This window comes from Podarcis muralis, chromosome 8, assembly GCF_964188315.1.
Source record: "Podarcis muralis chromosome 8, rPodMur119.hap1.1, whole genome shotgun sequence".
Classification (NCBI taxonomy): Eukaryota; Metazoa; Chordata; class Lepidosauria; order Squamata; family Lacertidae; genus Podarcis; species Podarcis muralis.
The window spans coordinates 3,602,456-3,622,062 of NC_135662.1; the positions used below are offsets into that span (position 1 = coordinate 3,602,456).

General features: G+C 48.2%; 1 protein-coding gene across 2 annotated transcripts in view; it reads left to right on the plus strand.

The window, feature by feature from the left end:
* TOP1MT (DNA topoisomerase I mitochondrial) overlaps positions 1-10,754 on the plus strand; it is a 39,454-nt gene extending 28,700 nt beyond the window's left edge. For both annotated transcript variants that reach the window (XM_077932690.1, XM_028736042.2), the window contains 7 exons: positions 1,306-1,491; positions 3,174-3,242; positions 4,951-5,065; positions 7,007-7,134; positions 8,272-8,366; positions 9,807-9,956; positions 10,569-10,754. In XM_077932690.1, coding sequence (XP_077788816.1) covers positions 1,306-1,491; positions 3,174-3,242; positions 4,951-5,065; positions 7,007-7,134; positions 8,272-8,366; positions 9,807-9,956; positions 10,569-10,671 — 846 coding nt within the window. In that variant the 3' untranslated portion in view covers positions 10,672-10,754. The remainder of the gene's footprint in view (positions 1-1,305; positions 1,492-3,173; positions 3,243-4,950; positions 5,066-7,006; positions 7,135-8,271; positions 8,367-9,806; positions 9,957-10,568) is intronic.
* Positions 10,755-19,607: the final 8,853 nt, after the last annotated feature.

Below are 19,607 nucleotides of genomic sequence, written 5' to 3' on the forward strand. Positions count from 1 at the left end.
TCCACAGGGCGGGAGCCACCACCAAGAAGGCCCTCTGCCTGGTTTCCTGTAACCTCGCTTCTCCAGAAGGCCCTCGGAGCCAGATTTCTAGGATTTCTGACAGGGTTTCCCTCCAAGCCTTGCCTGGAATAGCTTCTTGGGATTGGTCCTTCTGCATGACCTTCTGCATGCAGAACACATGCAGTGGAGCTCAGGGCCCTAACTGAGCTGTGGCCCTGCTAGGGTAGGAACCTGCCTCTGCTTCTCCCATCTCGCTGTCTGTTTCGGACAGTCGCCGCCTGGAGAGCACAGATTCTGCCGAGTGGCAGCCATGCACTGTTGGCTGCTACTGTTAGAACCCGCCTATCTCAAGAGCATTAGCATCACCCAGTGGCGGAGCAAGCCGATTGGACGCATGGGGCGGCGCATGTGTCCTGCACCCGGGGGCAGGGCCAGCTGCTTGCAGGGGCGTGGCCTCCGGAGTCTGCCTCATCCCACTCAGCTGCCCTATAGCTGGGGGGAGGCAGCGGGCAGAGTTTCTGGGTCAGTCTCAAGGGCAGCCCCACTACCTGGTTTTGGGTTTGCACGCCTGGTTTTGCACACCTGGTTTTGGGAGAGGGGCGGGGTCAGGAATGTTTTCTGGAGACACTTGAGTGTCGGCTACCTCCGCTGGTACGTCTTCTTCCTGCTGCTCTCCCAATACTTCCCAGCTTCTCCTCTCTGTAGCCTCTGAACTATGACTTTCTGCAAACTGCTGCTTTGTTTTGAATCTATAGTGTCCTCTTCTTGGGAAGGTGCAGGAAGAAAGGGGGCGGTCCCCACGATTCCTCCTCAGTCCAGTCCCTGACATGGGGTCCAAAGGCGTGAGGAGGGGAAGCACCAAAGGTTTCTGGTCTCTCAGCTGCAATGGTGGCGTTGGAAGGGGTTCCTTAGGGGGTCAACCATCTGCCCCCCCTGCAATGCAAGATAGAAGCAGTGTTTTGGAGAGAGCCTGCATCTGACTGCCCCCGCTCCCCCCATGGCTCTGAGATCCAGGGCTGAGGGCCTTCTGGCGGTTCCCTCCCTGTGAGAAGCGAGGTTACAGGGAACCAGGCAGAGGGCCTTCTCGGTGGTGGCACCCGCCCTGTGGAACACCCTCCCACCAGATGTCAAGGCAATAAACAACTATTTTACTTTTAGAAGACATCTGAAGGCAGCCCTGTTTAGGGAAGTTTTTAATATTTAATGCTGTATTGTTTTCCCCAGAGTGGCTGGGGAAACTCAGCCAGATGGGCGGGGTATAAATAATAAATTGTTATTATAAATTATTATTGTGTCCCTCCCCAGCTGGCCCTGAGAGCGGGGAATGAAAAGGAGGAAGGGGAGACGGCGGATACGGTGGGCTGCTGCTCCCTCCGCGTCGAGCACCTGAGGCTCCACCCTCGAATGGGCGGGAAGGAGAACGTGGTGGAGTTTGACTTCCTGGGCAAGGACTGCATTCGCTACTACAACCTGGTGCCTGTGGAGAAGCAGGTGAGAGAGAGGCAGCGTCGCTGGAGAGGAGGGATGCAGGCAGTTCCTTGGGTCGGTGGGCACCATTCTCCCTCTGCAACAGAACCAATTAATAATAATAATAATAATAATAATTTATTTGTACAGTGGTACCTCGCAAGACGAATGCCTCACAAGACGGAAAACTCGCAAGACGAAAGGGTTTTTTGTTTTTTGAGCTGCTTCGCAAGACGATTTTCCCTATGGGCTTGCTTCGCAAGACGGAAACGTCTTGCAAGTTTGTTTCCTTTTTCTTAAAACCGTTAATACAGTTGCGACTTGACTTCGAGGAGCAACTCATAGCACACGGTGTGGTAGCCTTTTTTGAGGTTTTTGAAGACTTTGGTGATTTTTGAAGCTTTTCCAAAACTTTCCCGACACCGTGCTTCGCAAGACGAAAAAAATCGCAAGACGACAAAACTCGCGGAACGAATTAATTTCGTCTTGCGAGGCACCACTGTATTATGTAAGTTTATAACCCAGCCTTCCTCCTGAAGGGGACCCACGGCAGCAAACACACAGGCGATACATAAGAATTAGAATTTGAATTAACATACTACCCTTTATCAGTAGATCACAGGGCAGTTTATAGCGTTAAAAGCACATTACAGAACGTCAATGATAAAAAAGAAACATAATAAAAAGCATACTGAGAGATAGCCTAGTAATAAAATAGATAAAGCAGTTACAACATCTAAAGCCATCTGTAATACAGATGCCGAAAGTTATCTCCTTAAAAGCCCAGCTCTTTGCAGCTTCCCAGCAGTGAAAATGACAGAGAGTTGTCCTTGCTCATGTTGGGCGATTGTGAATTTGACTTTCCTTTGCGGCGTTTGAAGCTGTTTCTATGACAGTGTTTCTGGAAAGCCCATCTTTTTTAAAAAATATAGATCTTATTTTTGTTCTTTAAATTTTCCTGGAGGACACAAAAAAAGACATTATGAAAACCTGTATATATAGAAAAGTTAAAGGGACCCCTGACCATTAGTCCAGTCGTGGCCGACTCTGGGGTTGCAGCGCTCATCTCGCTTTACTGGCTGAGGGAGCCGGCGTACAGCTTCCGGGTCATGTGGCCAGCATGACTAAGCTGCTTCTGGCGAACCAGAGCAGCGCACGGAAATGCCGTTTACCTTCCCGCAGGAGCGGTACCTATTTATCTACTTGCACTTTGACGTGCTTTCGAACTGCTAAGTTGGCAGGAGCAGGGACTCAGCAACGGGAACTCACCCTGTCACGGGGATTTGAACTGCCGACCTTCTGATCGGCAAGCCCTAGGCTCTGTGGTTTAACCCACAGCGCCACCCACGTCCCTTATTCCTCTACATACACCACAACTTGTAACAAAGGCGCTATATGTGCTTTTCCTTGTTTATTTGCTTGTTTTGTAACAAAAGAAAATCCTGAATAAAACCTTTTTAAAAAAAATCAGTTTACATCTATAAAGAATGCCCTTATTAAGCGATCCACGAGTTAGTATCAACCTTTGGAACTGGCCTTTGGGCTTCTGGATAATTTGTAAATGAAGTAAAGCTCCAGTGATCTCCCGCAAAGATATATTTGGCTTTTATCCCTCTTGACAGCCTTTACTTGTGAGTCGCTTTACTTACTCCTGCCATTCTCCTGAGCTGACCTCGCTCTCAGAATTTCCTTCTTGATCATTGCAGGTGTTCAAGAATTTGCAGCTGTTCATGGAGAACAAAGGACCCGGGGACGATCTTTTCGACAGGCTGTCTGTAAGTTTGGGCTGACCTTCACAAATGTTTTGATCCTGGGTATTTTTGAATGCCCAAATTCTCCAGGCAATAGCAGAGGGAGAAAAGCAATGACAAACCTAGACAGCATCTTAAAAAGCAGAGACATCACCTTGCCAACAAAGGTCCGCATAGTCAAAGCCATGGTTTTCCCAGTAGTGATGTATGGAAGTGAGAGCTGGACCATAAAGAAGGCTGATCGCCGGAGAATGGGTGCTTTTGAATTCTGGTGCTGGAGGAGACTCTTGAGAGTCCCACGGACTGCAAGAAGATCAAACGCATCCATTCTTAAGGAAATCAGCCCTGAGTGCTCACTGGAAGGACAAATCCTGAAGCTGAGGCTCCAAGACTTTGGCCACCTCATGAGAAGAGAAGACTTCCTGGAAAAGACCCTGATGTTGGGAAAGATGGAGGGCACAAGGAGAAGGGGACGACAGAGGACGAGATGGTGGGACAGTGTTCTCGAAGCTACCAGCATGAGTTTGACCAAACTGCGGGAGGCAGTGGAAGACAGGAGGGCCATCTTTCCCAACATCAGGGCTGATTTCCTTAAGAATGGATAGGTTTGATCTTCTTGCAGTCCATGGGACTCTCAAGAGTCTCCTCCAGCACCATAATTCAAAAGCATCAATTCTTCGGCGATCAGCCTTCTTGATGGTCCAGCTCTCACTTCCATACATCACTACTGGGAAAACCATAGCTTGAACTATACGGACCTTTGTTGGCAAGGTGATGTCTCTGCTTTTTAAGATGCTGTCTACAAGTGATAAATTATTATAATAGTATTTCTGACGGTAAGAGCTGTTCGACGGTGGAATGGACTCCTTCGAGAGATGGCGGGCTCTCCTTCCTTGGAGGTTTTTAAGCAGAGGTTGGGTGGCCATCTGTCAGGGATGCTTTCGATGAGATTCCTGCATTGCAGGGCATTGGACTGGATGATGCTCGGAGCCCCTTCAAACTCTGCAATTCTATTATTATTAAGCTAAGCAAGCCTGGGTCTGGTCAGCCCATAAATGAGTCATTGCTTAGGACAGGCGTCCCCAAACTCGGCCCTCCAGCTGTTTTGGGACTGCAACTCCCATTACCCCTAGCTAACAGGACCAGTGGTCAGGGATGATGGGAACTGTAGTCCCAAAACAGCTGGAGGGCCGAGTTTGGGGACACCTGACTTAGGAACAACCCCATTTCCACTGCCGTAAGTTCCTTAAGTGGAGTTCCCCTGCCTTTCCCCCCTAAACTTCAAATCCTGAATAAAAAATGTGCACCTCACCACCGAGACCATTCCGTTGTAACCATCCAACCTCCCAAAATTTCAACACCTCTTGCGATGGTTTGATCCCTTTCTGTTTTTAACAGTACAAATTCTGCAGACACCCTCCGTACCTCCTCAAAATAATTTCTTCTGCGTATTCCCCATCTTACCTTAATGGCACATGTTAATTTATCATTATAGCTATATCCCAAACCTCTTTGTACCATTCCTCCATTTTATATTCTGCTTGCCCTGGCTTATAATAATTTGTGCAGCTGCCGATAAATTTGAGAGCCTGCGAACCTTCCACACCCATCGTAAATTGATAATAATGCTACCTCTGGACTTTTGGCCGGCACGTTTTTATTCTTATTTATTTATGATTATTACTTTGTCAAATAATGATTAATTAATTAATTAACTTCCTTTCCTTTCCAGACCTCAACCCTGAACAAACATCTCCAGGACCTGATGGAAGGTTTGACAGCCAAGGTCTTCAGGACCTACAATGCCTCCATCACCCTGCAGGAGCAGCTGGATGCCCTTACAAATGGTAAACAGGCTCAGGGCAAACTTTTCTGCTGCACAGGCTGGACTTAATTCCAGCAAGACTCTGCAGGGTCTCTAGAATAGCAGCAGTTAGTAACGGTAATAATAATACCCCACCCGTCTGGCTGGGTCATCCAGAATACAGTGGATGCTCGGGTTGCGAACGTGATCCGTGCGGGATGCACAGTCGCAACCCGCAGCGTTCGTAACCCCCTTCTGCGCACACGCGGGTTGCAATTTGGTGCTTCTGCGCATGTGCAAAGAGCAATTTAGCACTTCTGCGCATGCGCGACCACTGAAACCCGGAAGGAACTCCTTCCGGTACTTCCGGGTTTCGGTGGTCCGTAACCCAAAAAAACGCAACTTGAAGCAGCTGTAACCCAAGGTATGACTGTAAATACTAATACAGTGGTACCTCGGGTTTCAAACGCTTCGGGTAACAAACGCTTCGGGTTACAAACTCCGCTAACCTGGAAGTAGTACCTCGGGTTGAGAACTTTGCCCCAGGATGCAAATGGAAATTGCGCGGCGGCAGGCCCCATTAGCGAAAGTGCGCCTCAGGTTAAGAATGGTTTCGGGTTAAGAACGGACCTCCGGAACAAATTAAGTTCGTAACCCGAGGTACCACTGTACACACATTTTTGAGATGGGAGGGAGATGTGCTCCTGTTCCAAATGCGGAATGCAACGTCAAATCCCTCTTGAATTTTGGTGGTGTTCAAGTTTAGGAGAATGTAAGAAGGGTCTGGCTGCAGGATCAGGCCAAGATCCTATCAGATCCATTTTCCTGTCCTCACCGTGGCCAAGCAGATGTGTCTGGGAAGCCCCAAGCAGGGTTTGAGCACAAGATCACTTTTCCCCGCTTGCGTTTCCAGGATCTAGCCTTCAGGAACATTCCTGCTCCAACAGTCAAGGCAGAATGTAGCTGTTGTGACTAGGAGACCTTGGGAACTTTATCCTCTGTGAAGGCCACAAGGGGAGAGATCTTACGATCCCTAGCGACTAGGTGATACCTGGTTTTCAACATCGCAATATATCACCAGCTAAACATTGTGATGTATCACGAGGTCTGAAATAAGGATGGAGCCTTCACTGCCTTCATGGTTTTTCCCACATGGCGATTTTTGCATAGCACACACACACACACACACACACACACACACACACAGACCACGATTTGTGATATATTGCCAGGTCATATGTTTAGAAAATGTTATCGCGATACGGACTTCAAACCAGTTTGGGACGAAATGTCGATATATTGCCCGGCCCTACGAGCAACTGGTATTCAGAGACACAAGAGGGTGGGGTCTGTTGTCAGAAACTGGGAGAGCCCCTGGCATAGATGGGGAAGGTCGTGCTGTCGACCCCTGTGGCTGCAAGTCAGTGTTGGCAATGCTGGGATGGAAGGGCTACCGGTTTTATCAGAAAAGTTTCAGTGTTCCTATGAATTCTTGCATTTGCAACGAGGCTGGTGCCTGGTGCAATAGTGCTGGCTCCTGACAGCACCTGTGTCAGAGGCTGTGTCAGAAACACAGGTAAAGGTAAAGGGACCCCTAACCATTAGGTCCAGTCGTGGCCGACTCTGGGGTTGCGGCGCTCATCTCGCTTTAAAGGCTTTAAAGTACAGCTTCCGGGTCATGTGGCCAGCAGGACTAAGCCGCTTCTGGCAAACTAGAGTAGCACACGGAAACGCCGTTTACCTTCCCGCCGGAGCGGTGCCTATTTATCTACTTGCACTTTGACATGGTTTTGAAATGCTAGGTTGGCAGGAGCAGGGACCGAGCAACGGGAGCTCACCCTGTCAGCGGATTCGAACCACCGACCTTCTGATCGGCAAGTCCTAGGCTCTGTGGTTTAACCCACAGCGCCACCCGAGTCCCTACAGAAACACAGATACACCTACACAAATGCCGACCTCAGACTTGCCTTTTGGTTCCTGACAGAGGACGACAACGTGTCTGCCAAGCTCCTCTCCTACAACCGAGCCAACCGCGCAGTCGCCATCCTTTGCAACCACCAGCGGGCAACTCCGAAAACCTTCGAGAAGTCCATGCAAAACCTCCAGGCTAAGGTAACCCAGCAGAGCCGGGCGCTGAGACAATCCAAGGGCTTATCTCCATCTGATTTTCTTATCTCCTGATTTTCTTGCACAAAGCTCTACTGGTGCGCTGTTGGGGCTGAACAGCTGGGTTGATAATAATAATAACAATAATAATAATAATAATAATAATAATAATAATAATAATAATAATTTATTTGTACCCTGCCCTTCTGGCTGAGTTTCCCCAGCTACTCTGGGCGGCTTCCAACAAAGATCTCAAATACATTAAAATGTCACACGTTAAAAACTTTATAACCCAGCCTTCCTCCTGAAGGGGACCCAAGGGCAGCAAACACACAGGCGATAAATAAGAATTTGAATTTGAATTTATATACTGCCCTACTGTTGGGGCTGAACAGCTGGGTGATTGATAATAATAATAATAATAATAATAATAATAATAATAATAATAATTTATTTATACCCCGTGGGTATAAATAAATTCTGGGCAGCTCCCAATAGAATATTAAAAGCACGATAAAATTAAAAACATGTTAAAACATTCAAACATTAAAAACCTCCGTAAACAGGTCTGCCTTCAGATCTCTTCTAAAAGTCGGATAGTTGTTTATTTCCTTGACATCTGATGGGAGGGCATTCGACCGGGTGGGTGCCACCACCGAGAAGGCCCTCTGTCTGGTTCCCTGTAACTTGGCTTCTCGCAGGAAGGGAACCGCCAGAAGGCCCTCGGCGCTGGATCTCAGTGTCTGGGCTGAACGATGGGGGTGGAGACGCTCCTTCAGGTATACTGGGCTGAGGCCGTTTAGGGCTTTAAAGGTCAGCACCAACACTTTGAATTGTGCTCAGAAACGTACTGGGAGCCAGTGTAGGTCTTTCAAGACCGGTGTCATGTGGTCTCAGCGGCCGCTCCCAGTCACCAGTCTAGCTGCTGCATTCTGGATTAATTGCAGTTTCCGGGTCACCTTCAAAGGTAGCCCCACATAGAGCGCATTGCAGTAGTCCAAGCAGGAGATAACCAGAGCATGCACCACTCTGGCGAGACAGTTAAGCTGGGTGCAAGACAGGAATGCGGAGAAGAACTTCTAGCACATCCACACTTGCCTAGAAAGACAAGACCTGAACCCGCCATGCTTTTTGCCGTTCCAGATCAACGTCAAAAGGGACCAGTTGTGCGATGCAAAGCTGGAGCTCAAGAAGGCGAAGGCAGATTCCAGATGTAAAAGGGATGTGAAATCTAAAGCGTGAGTGAAGCCGGTTCCTTTTGCGTCCTGGGTTATCCTTTCAATTAAGTGTTAGGAGGTTTGCCATAGAACTGGCATGTGTGGAACTAATTCAGGATGGTGGTTTTTCCCATATTCAGGTGCTTGCAGGGTAACCTTGGCAAAGGGGTCACTTATGCGATAAACATCATTATATGCTAGAGTAATAATAATAAGAATAATAATAATAAGAATAATAATAATAATTTATTTATACCCCACCCATCTGGCTGGGTTTCCCCAGCCACTCTGGGCGGCTTCCAACAAAACACTAAAATAACCTATTAAACATTAAACGCTTCCCTAAACAGGGCTGCCTTCAGATGTCTTCTAAAAGTTTGGTAGTTGTTTTTCTCTTTGACATCTGGTGGGAGGGCGTTCCACAGGGTAGGTGCCACCACCGAGAAGGCCCTCTGCCTGGTTCCCTGTCACTTGGCTTCTCGCAGTGAGGGAACCGCCAGAAGGCCCTTGGCGCTGGACCTCAGTGTCCGGGCTGAACGAAAAACAAAAGAAAAGAAAAACAAAACAAAACAACGAAAGGAGAGCCAGGGTGCTGGATCAGATCAATGGCCAGGGCCCTGCCAACCAAATGCCTCCAGAAAACCAGCAAGTAGGTTATGAAGGCAGCCACCGCCCTCTCCGCTGCTGTTGCTTCCCAGCAGGTATAATGCCCCTGGCGCTGGAGGTTCTATATGGCCTTCATGGTTGTTAGCGGACCTTTCCTCCTTCGTCTACGCCAGTGCTCTTCGCCACAACTCAGCAGATTGAATTCCAGAAATTAAGCCTGCGTTTTATGAATACCCCCTTCCTTTTCATCAATCAATCAATCAATCAATCAATCTTTATAACGGTCCAGAGACCCAACAAATCGTTACAAAGCAATGCACATCGTTTCATCTATCCCAGATTGGCTGCCAGCCAAACTCGCTGTGCAAAATGTTACAAACCTCTTGTCATGTCCTAATTCGACAGGCCTCTTTTTGTGTCCTGTAACTTGCCTTTTAAAACTGGAAAGTAATTTTATTTTTGTAAATTACTTTGGGGTGGCGGTGGTGGTTTGCTTTTACAATGAAGCTGTATATAAGTTTTGTTAAATAAATAAACAGCCAAGCAGCCTGAAATCTTAGACTATAGCAGGCATAGGCAAACTCGGCCCTCCAGCTGTTTTGGGACTACAACTCCCATCACCCCTAACTAACAGGGCCAGTGGTCAGGGATGATGGGAACTGTAGTCCCAAAACAGCTGGTGGGCCGAGTTTGCCTATGCCTGGACTACAGCGACAGAGGGCAGAGTCGGAATGTGAATAAGGAAACAGAGCAGCACCTGCCAAGCTATTCTGGTAGCGAACCATGAGGACTAGCGGCTCGCTTTGTCGGCCCCTGTTGCGTTCTCACGTGCGCGGTGCCTCTCTTCCGAACCAGGGCTTTAGAAAAGAAGCAGAAGCACGTGGAGAAGTTGGAAGAGCAGCTGGAGAAGCTGGTCCTGCAAGCCACGGACAAAGAGGAGAACAAACAGATCGCTCTGGGCACCTCCAAGCTGAATTACCTGGACCCGCGCATCAGTGTGGCCTGGTGGGTTGACATGCCTGGGAAAGGACGGTTCTGCTGTGTGTTTGGTGCAAAAGCGGAAGCCCGGTCATGGTTGCTAGGATTTTCCTGCCCTCCGCCCTAAAGTCCGCCCTAAAGTTGCAACAAGTAAAATGCAGTCTTAAAAACTGTTTGGAACAACATACGGGCACAGGGTCCTAAAAACATACACCTCAAAGGCCAGGGCAAAGAGGTGCATCTTCAGCATCCTCCGGAAGCTGTGCTATGAAGGTGCCAGGCGCAATTCTGTGGGGAGGGAGTTGCACAGCTTAGGGGCCACCACAGAGAAGGCCCTGTCCCCCTGGGCCACCACCCTCTGAGTCTCTGAGGGTGGAGGAACTACCAAGAGGGCCCCCTCTCCCGATCTCTGCACCTGAGAGGGTCCGTAGGGAAGGAGGGGGCCCTTCACTTATTCGGGACCTGAGTTATTTGGGGCTTCAAACACCCATACAAGCATCTTGAACTGGGCCCGGAAATGAACTTCCAACCACTGCAGCTCTTTTCAAAGCAGGGGGTTGCGTAAGACCTGAACCCAAAGCCCAAGAAGCCCGGCTTTGATACCAAAAAGGCGCCCTGACGTGCTTTTTCTGCCCACAGGTGTAAAAGGTTTTGCGTGCCCATTGAGAAGATTTTTAACAAGACCCAGAGGGAAAAATTTGCGTGGGCGATAGATATGGCAGACGAAGATTTTGTATTCTGAGGAGATCCCGGCTACCTCATTTTCGTGCCTTCGTTGTGACCGTTTGTTTTCTTTTGCAAGCAAAAAATACATCTCTAAAGGAAGGCGTGGTGCCTGTGTTTTGTGCAAAAAGGTCTAAGATGGGGAGCCAAATTGCCAGTCTCTTCTTGGGGGCTCTGTGGCTGAAACAGGGGGCTCTTTGCATAGCTGTCAAGTGTCCCTTATTTGAAGGGGCAGTCCCTTATTCCAGCACCATGTCCCGCTGCTGTCCCTTATTGATGGATGTCCCTTAAATGATGTCCCTTAAATTTCAAAGGAAGCAGCTCCTCTCCCTGCCTCCCTGCCGGCCAGGGAGGAGGGAGGCTCCAACTGTGTTGCTTGGCTGTGTTGCTCACCCAATAAGTCTAAGAACGACTAGGGGGTGGAGCTTGCATGCCTTGTGTGTGGCTAGTTAATGCAAGCTGAGGGTTTTTTTGAATGCTGGACGCCATTTTGTTGCACGTGCTGCTGCAAACTTCGCAGTGCAAAGCCAGGCCGGGGAGCCATCTTAAGCTGAGGCTGCATAGGCCTTGTGGTGCATGTGATTCAGATTCTATTCAGTTGAACCTCTGGTTACAAAGTTGGTTGGACAGTGTTCTCGAAGCTACCCAGCATGAGTTTGACCAGACTGCAGGAGGACAGGAAGACTGGAGTGCCTGGAACAGGTGAGGCTGCAGGTCCCTTATTTTGGCTGCTGGTCCCTTATTTTCAAGGCTGCTGGTCCCTTATTTTCAAATCTGTAAGTTGACAGCTATGGCTCTTTGGTCCCTTCTGCAGCACAGATTTAAACTGATTTCCCCCGCTTGTGGCTCCCTCTCCTCCTCAAAAGACCTGAGCAGATCCAGTCGAACCTCGGTTGTTGAACGGAATCCGCTCCAGAAGCCTATTCGGCTTCCGAAATGTTCGACAACCAAGGCTTGGCTTCCGATTGGTTTCAGGAGCTTCCTGCACTCAGCAGAAGCTGTGTTGGATGTTTGGCTTCTGAAAAACGTTCGAAAACCAGAGCATTTACTTTCGGGTTTTCAACGTTCGGGAGCCAAAACATTCTGAAACAGGCATTCGGAGTCCGAGGTTTGACTGTACGGTTCTGCAGTGGGGGCGAGGTGTGTCTGTAAACATGGAAAATAATAATAATAATCCCAGGGTTATTTGAGGGAAGCCATTATGATTTAAGCCAAGTCATGCTTTGATACAGTAGAGGTATCGCTAGCCATTGTACAGGTGAAACTCGAAAAATTAGAATATCGTAGAAAAGTTCATTTCTTTCAGTAACTCAACTTAAAAGGTAAAACTACCGTATTTTTCGCACCATAGGACGCACTTTTTCCCCTCCAAAAATGAAGGGGAAATGTGTGTGCGTCCTATGGTGCGAATGCAGGCTTTCGCTGAAGCCTGGAGAGTGAGAGGGGTCGGTGCGCACCGACCCCTCACGCTCTCCAGGCTTCGCGTTCCCGCTGCTTGCAGAGACTTGCCTGCATGCTGAAGCCTGCGCGCGCTGAGCTCAGCACGTCCAGGCTTCGCGGACCTCTCCGCAAGCAGCGGGAGCGTTCCCGCTGCTTGCAGAGACTTACCTGCATGCTGAAGCCTGCGCGCGCTGAGCTCAGCACGTCCAGGCTTCGCGGACCTCTCCACAAGCAGTGGGAGCGTTCCCGCTGCTTGCAGAGACTTGCCTGCATGCTGAAGCCTGCGCACGCTGAGCTCAGCACGTCCAGGCTTCGCGGACCTCTCCGCAAGCAGCGGGAGCGTTCCCGCTGCTTGCAGAGACTTGCCTGCATGCTGAAGCCTGCGCGCGCTGAGCTCAGCACGTCCAGGCTTCGCGGACCTCTCCGCAAGCAGTGGGAGCGTTCCCGCTGCTTGCAGAGACTTGCCTGCATGCTGAAGCCTGCGCACGCTGAGCTCAGCACGTCCAGGCTTCGCGGACCTCTCCGCAAGCAGCGGGAGCGTTCCCGCTGCTTGCAGAGACTTGCCTGCATGCTGAAGCCTGCGCGCGCTGAGCTCAGCACGTCCAGGCTTCGCGGACCTCTCCGCAAGCAGCGGGAGCGTTCCCGCTGCTTGCAGAGACTTGCCTGCATGCTGAAGCCTGCGCGCGCTGAGCTCAGCACGTCCAGGCTTCGCGGACCTCTCCGCAAGCAGTGGGAGCGCTCCCGCTGCTTGCGGAGACTTGCCTGCATGCTGAAGCCTGCGCACGCTCAGCTCAGCACGTCCAGGCTTCGCGCACCTCTCAGCAAGCAGCGGGAGCGCTCCCACCACTTGCAGAGAGCTGCCTGTTTGGGGGCTGGGGTCGGCGGAAGCTCGAGCTTCCCCCAGCCCCGCGCCTGGGGGGGAAATAATTTTTTTCCCTTTATTTCCCCCCCAAAAAACTGGGTGCGCCCTATGGTCCGGTGCGCCCTATGGTGCGAAAAATACGGTAATATATGAGATAGACTCATGACATGCAAAGCAAGATATGTCAAGCCTTTATTTGTTATAATTGTGATGATTATGGCGTACAGCTGATGAAAACCCCAAATTAACAATCTCAGAAAATTAGAATATTGTGAAAAGGTGCAGTACCTATTCAACCCATAACACCTGCAATGGGTTCCTGAGCCTTTAAATGGTCTCTGTCATCACAATTATAACAAGTAACAGCTTGACATATCTTGCTTTGCAAGTGTTGGCTTTGGTTAGGTTTTCCTAATCTAGTCTGTGCCCTCTGTATCAGAGATGCTCTTCATCCCATGCCTTGCTTCACAAATTTTGCAAGTTTGGGAATCTCTGGCTGTGCTTTGAAAGCTCCTGGGTCCTGTTAGGGCAGGGGTCAGCAAACTTTTTCAGCAGGGGGCAGGTCCACTGTCCCTTAGACCTTGTGGGGGGCCAGACTATATTTTGGGGGGAAAAATATGAACGAATTCCTGTGCCCCACAAATAACCCAGAGATGCATTTTAAATAAAAGCACACATTCTACTCAGGTAAAAACACGCTAATTCCCGGGCCATCTGTGGGCCGGATTGAGAAGGCGATTGGGCCAGATCTGGCCCCCGGGCCTAGTTTGCCTACCCATATTTTAGGGCATACGTTGAAGCGAGCAACTGTATCTGTAGTCAAACGAGTCTAGGCATTTGGGCAAAGATGGAGAGCAGACAAGTGAGTCCTTCGAAACAACAAATTTCCTCCAAAACCCATAGGAAGAAATGCCCAAATCGCCACCTACTGCGCCAGAAGGCAGGAGAAGTTACGTTTATGAAAAAGTAGGGAAAACGCCACCATTACCTGCCAGAGCATTTGGTGGCTGTCACTTGAAATCACAGAAGAACCTTTGGTTTACACTATGTACTGACAAACCTACAGCACTTGGTTCAATCTCAGTGTAATCATTGTGGTTTGATTTAAGAAGGCATCCTTGTTCAGAAAATTCCTGTTTGCAGGCACAACATTAGCCGTGAATTTGGGGTTTGAGGGGAACAGGGTGATTTCAAAGGTTTGTGCTGTCAGTCTGGAGTGGAAGTTTATCCATGAAAAGAACTCTTAAATAATATTTCAAAGTTATCGCCGTGGGTGGTTCAAATATTTCTACTGGAAGAATGATACTACTATGCCGCAATCCTGGTAATATTGCTTCTAGTTTGCTTGTGTATTCCTACAAATTGAGGGTAGTGCGGTGCTACAAATGGAGTTTTGTTGGTGCTTTTTGCCACACATGAACCAAACACGCCTGTAACGCAATTCCGGCTTCTCAGAAGTCCTCTGAGGTCTAGTAATTTTCTAAAGTCACATTCAAGGAACTCGGGTTCTTGGGCGATGGATTGTTTACAGCTTGTTTGATGTTAAGTTTCCTGGAAAGCTGTTCATTAAAATATGAGTATTTTTGTCTATGACAGACTTCGGGTTTTTCAAATGCGTGTGCTGAAAACAAAGGTGGGAGCAACTTGCTCCAAAATCTTACATTTCTTTGGTTTCCATCAATACTTTTTGCCTTATTTGGGTGTCGAGTCTCCTTGAGTGTCAGTAAACTCTCTCCCCAGTTTAGAGCCCTTCATGGGGTTGTGCATGAAAATTAAAAGCAGGAAGCTTGTTCTATGTGTAAAAATTAAATTAAAAAACCCAGCAAGTCAGGTAATAATAATAATAATAATAATAATAATAATAATAATAATATAATAATAACAATATAATAATAGTAGTAGTAGTAGTAGTAGTAATAATAATAATAATAATAATAATAATAATAATAATAATAATATAATGGGGAAAACACACAGGACATTTTTTTTAAATAACCCTAACATGTTGACATTGACTGGAATGAAGAAAAAAAGAACACTGCAGTGACAAAAAGCAATAGATTTCGAGGAATTTATTTTTTGTACCAGGTGATCTTTATTTACAGAACCAAAAATTGGCTGGAATTTAGGAGCGCTGTTTACTACCGTGCCAGTGGCAACAAACTAGGAGAATTCCATTGTAAGTCTACTTCTGTGTAAAATCTGCGGCTGTGAAGCTCACCGGGTGACCTTGGGACAGTCACTCGCTCTCAGCCTATCCTACCTTGCAGGGAGGTTGTTGTTGAATAGGGAGGTGAAGAACCTGTCGACATGCAGAGGGCCGAGAGGCCAGCTGGCAATACCCAGCTGTCTCCATCCATCGGCCCGTGCTCTGACGTAAATCAGCAACCCGGGCTTCAAAGCCAGGGCACGCTATCAGCAGAGAGAACTGCGGCACAGAATAGGCGTGAGGCTTGTGGAAGCATACTACAACTACAGATTTATTAATCATAAATTAGGACAAAGAAACATGTGGTCTCTCTCTCGTGTCGTCTCAGAACGGGAAAAGCAAAAGCAATACAGACAATGGAAGTTCCCAGCATACTGTGCTGGAATGTAAACAGACATGTGACACATGTAGCTATATCAATTCATAGACACACACAAACACATTGCAAAGAGCAGAAATTTGCCCTGCAGCCTGAGTGGGGCCTGATTCTACTTGAGACCGGTCCCTGGCCATTATGGTCAACCCGAAGTCCTGAGCAGTTCCCTTCTCCACGATGTTGCCTTTGAGGGAAGCACACAGAGAGGCAACCTGAGAAGGGGCCTGTTCAGTGGTGGCCCCGCACTTGTGCATGCTCTCCCCAGGACAGCATGCCGGTTTCCCCATTGTCAGTTGTGAGGCAGCAGACAAAACCCACAGGCCTTCGGCCTTTGATTTGCAGGTTAACCAATTATGCCCTCAGCCTCTGTCCAGGCTCCTCATTCTTTTTCCCCTTTTTTTTGGAAATCGTTTTTATTTGATTTTACAAATATAAATTTATAACGAAACCAAATACATATAAAGAGATTACTCTGAATCTCGAGACCCCCCCATTCCCCTCCATTGGTCCTACTGTCAACTTCTGCAACTTCTGTCCGTATAGTTAAAGCTATGGTTTTCCCAGTAGTGATGTATGGAAGTGAGAGCTGGACCATAAAGAAGACTGATCGCTGAAGAATGGATGCTTTTGAATTCTGGTGCTGGAGGAGACTCTTGAGAGTCCCATGGACTGCAAGAAGATCAAACCTCTCCATTCTGAAGGAAATCAGCCCTGAGTGCTCACTGGAAGGACAGATCCTGAAGCTGAGGCTCCAAGACTTTGGCCACCTCATGAGAAGAGAAGACTCCCTGGAGAAGACACTGATGCTGGGAAAGATGGAGGGCACAAAGAGAAGGGGATGACAGAGGGCGAGATGGTTGGACAGTGTTCTTGAAGCTACCAGCATGAGTTTGACCAAACTGTGGGAGGCAGTGGAAGACAGGAGTGCCTGGCGTGCTCTGGTCCAGAGGGTCACAAAGAGGCGGACACGACTAAAGGACTAAACAACAAAACAACAATGTTTTCATCTGCTTACAGTGTTCTCCTAAATAAATTATAATCCCCCCCCCCAATTCTTTCTTGAAGTTTTTGAATTCTTGGTCCCTGAGCTTTCCAGTCAGTTTTGCCATTTTGGAGTAGTCTTCACAGCTTGGTTTGCCATTCCTCTCCAGAGAGGATGCATTATCTTCTCATTTTTTATTTTGGGACGAGCGCTTTGGGTCTTGTTTTATTGCTGTATTTTTATATTGGGCTCTGTGCATCCTGTTTCTATTTTTACCCTGTACGAGGCACTGTAAAAAGCGATGAAAGAATGAGGATAATGATGGTGATGACAACAACAAAAATTACAGACTCCAAGGACTTTATTATACCAGCGAGAAGGGCTTGCAAGCAATAGCCAGAGAGGTTTGATCCCAGCACCTCTTGACGCAGGAATTAGGCGCTGACTGTAGAAGACCGCGACACCCAAAAACTATTTAAAAGTAACGCTGAGGCTATTGCAAGTGGTGCAATCCTGATTTAGATCCCAGTCCTGTGAATGCCAGACTTTACGGTGACCGAAGCTGAATTTAGGGCGTGCCTGTATATATTCTGCGAAGCAGCTTCCTCTTGTCACCAGAAGAAGATGAGGATCCTTCTGGTTACGGTTTTGGCTGCTGTCCTTTGGTCAGGCAAAGGTGAGAAAGGAGACTGTTTTCTTTGTCCATACACACCGCCGCAAGGATCCCTCGCCTTGCTTTGAGAACTGCACGGCAGGGAGTAAAAAGTAAAATGATTCCCAGTGTGGATCACAGAATCGTAGAATTGTAGGACTGAGAAGGGACCACATGTGGTCATCTAGTCCAACCCCATGCAGTGCAGGAATCACAGCTGAAGAAACCCTGATGGTGTGGTGGGAGAAAGACTCACCTGTTGAATTTCTGCCCGACACGCAGCTTTTCAAAGGCGGTGGAGTCGGGGAAGAATCTGGCAGTCTGAGAGACGGAGCAACACTGGAATCTGATTAACCTGGAGGCAGGGCAGAATGCGATAATTTATGGATAGAGTTCTTGCCGGGGAGAAATCTGGTGATTGAGAAGTGGGTAGAGCTTGGCAGTCAGAATTCAGTGTTTGCAAGCGTGTTGGACAAGGATAATAGCCCCAGTCCAAGTGGTGTAAGAAGAGCTGTTGGATCAGGTCTCCTAGTCCGTTATCCTGTTCTCATAGGGGTAGACTGCCCCTGTCAATGGAGGTACACCTTTAGTGGACAGCAATATATTTTACTGCGAGCGATGGGGGGCTTTTGCATTAATTCTCCTCGTCTTCCTCCTCCAGCTCTCTCGCTAAAATGCTACTCTTGCGCCACACATTCGAACAGCTCCCACTGCATGATTCCCACAGTGTGCTCAGAGCTTGACAAGTACTGCAAGACCACGGTTGGGCCATCGGAGACGGGTAAGTCGAGTCACGCCTTCGGAAAAGCAGCCACGCTCCCGGCAGCTGGTTTGCATCCAATATGAAATGAGCGGTAAGGAAGACGGGCAAGCAGCCAAGGCACCTGATACTGAACCTGCCCAGCATTGCCATAAAAATGTTTTAAACATTTCGCAAGTGCAAGGCTTGCATCGCTCTCACTCTCTGCCTTTGCATTGCAGTCCTTGCAATATGGATGGGATTTATTTGCATTAGGATTAGCAGAGTAATTAGTTTCCTTTTGTTCTTGTTTTTATTACGCATTTTGTGTTTTTTATATTGTAATTTTATGTTGTGAACGGCCCTGAGATCTATGGATAGAAAAAATGGTATACAAATTCAGTGCTTTTTTTCCTGGGAGAATGCAGGGGTACGCATACCCCTAAATCTTTGTACTTTTGTCCATTTACTGTATTTACCTTTCCCAATTGGAACTATAAAATGGTGGTTTTCTTGAGTCAAAATGAGAGTACCCCTAAACATTTTTTAAAGAAAAAAAGCACCGTACAAATTTATTTATGTAGTAACAACAGCGTGGGTGGCGCTGTGGGTTAAACCACTGAGCCTAGGACTTGCTGATCAGAAGGTCGGCGGTTCGAATCCCCGCGACGGGGTGAGCTCCCGTTGCTCAGTCCCTGCTCCTGCCAACCTAGCAGTTTGAAAGCATGTCAAAGTGCAAGTAGATAAATAGGTACCACTCTGGCAGGAAGGTAAACGGCGTTTCCGTGCGCTGCGCTGGTTCGCCGGAAGCGGCTTAGTCATGCTGGCCACATGACCCGGAAGCTGTACGCCGGCTCCCTTGGCCAATAAAGCGAGATGAGCACCGCAACCCCAGAGTCAGCCAAGACTGGACCTAACGGTCAGGGGTCCCTTTACCTTTACAACAACAACAATAACAATAACAACGACAACAACTTTTTTTGCATGAACATGAACTCTGTTCTTTGGTTCTATGTTTTGGAATTTTGGACTAAAATTCTGGATTCCTTGGCTATTTTGCCTGTACAACAACCACTTCTCTATGAGGGAAGATGAAAAAACAGCAACTACCAGTGAACGAGGAGGTCCCTTCTTCATGGTCTGCAGAAGGGACATCTTGGCTCATTTGGAAGCTGCTCACATCTTCCTTGGAATGTGTGTACGACTCCTTAGATTTCTCTATCGCACTTGCCAGTGACCACACGGAGTCCATTCCTGGGTTAAAAACACTGGGTAAGGGCCATAGCTTGCTGGTAGAGGATCTGCTTTGCAAGCAAAGGGTCCCAGGTTCAATCTTTGCCAGCATCTCCCGGTGGCTGCCAGTCAGTGTAGACAATACTGAGTCAGATGGACCAATGGTCTGACTCAGAAGACGGCAAGTTCCTATGTCCCACTACAAGGGGTTGGGGAGCAAGCTCACTTCTCAGTAGGCAGGTGCTGCCAATAGTGTACCTACACCTTTTGCTTCCTAACTTTCCTTCTACAAGGGCTAGAAATTTACTTTAAAAACTCCTTGAAAGCTCAGAATCAAGTTCCCTTGCTGGGTCTTTGCCTGCTACAGCAGAACCCACCTCTTGCTAGTAGAGACAATGGTTCATCAGGGAGAGTTACAGTGGTACCTCTGGTTGCGAACGGGATCTGTTCCGGAGCCCCGTT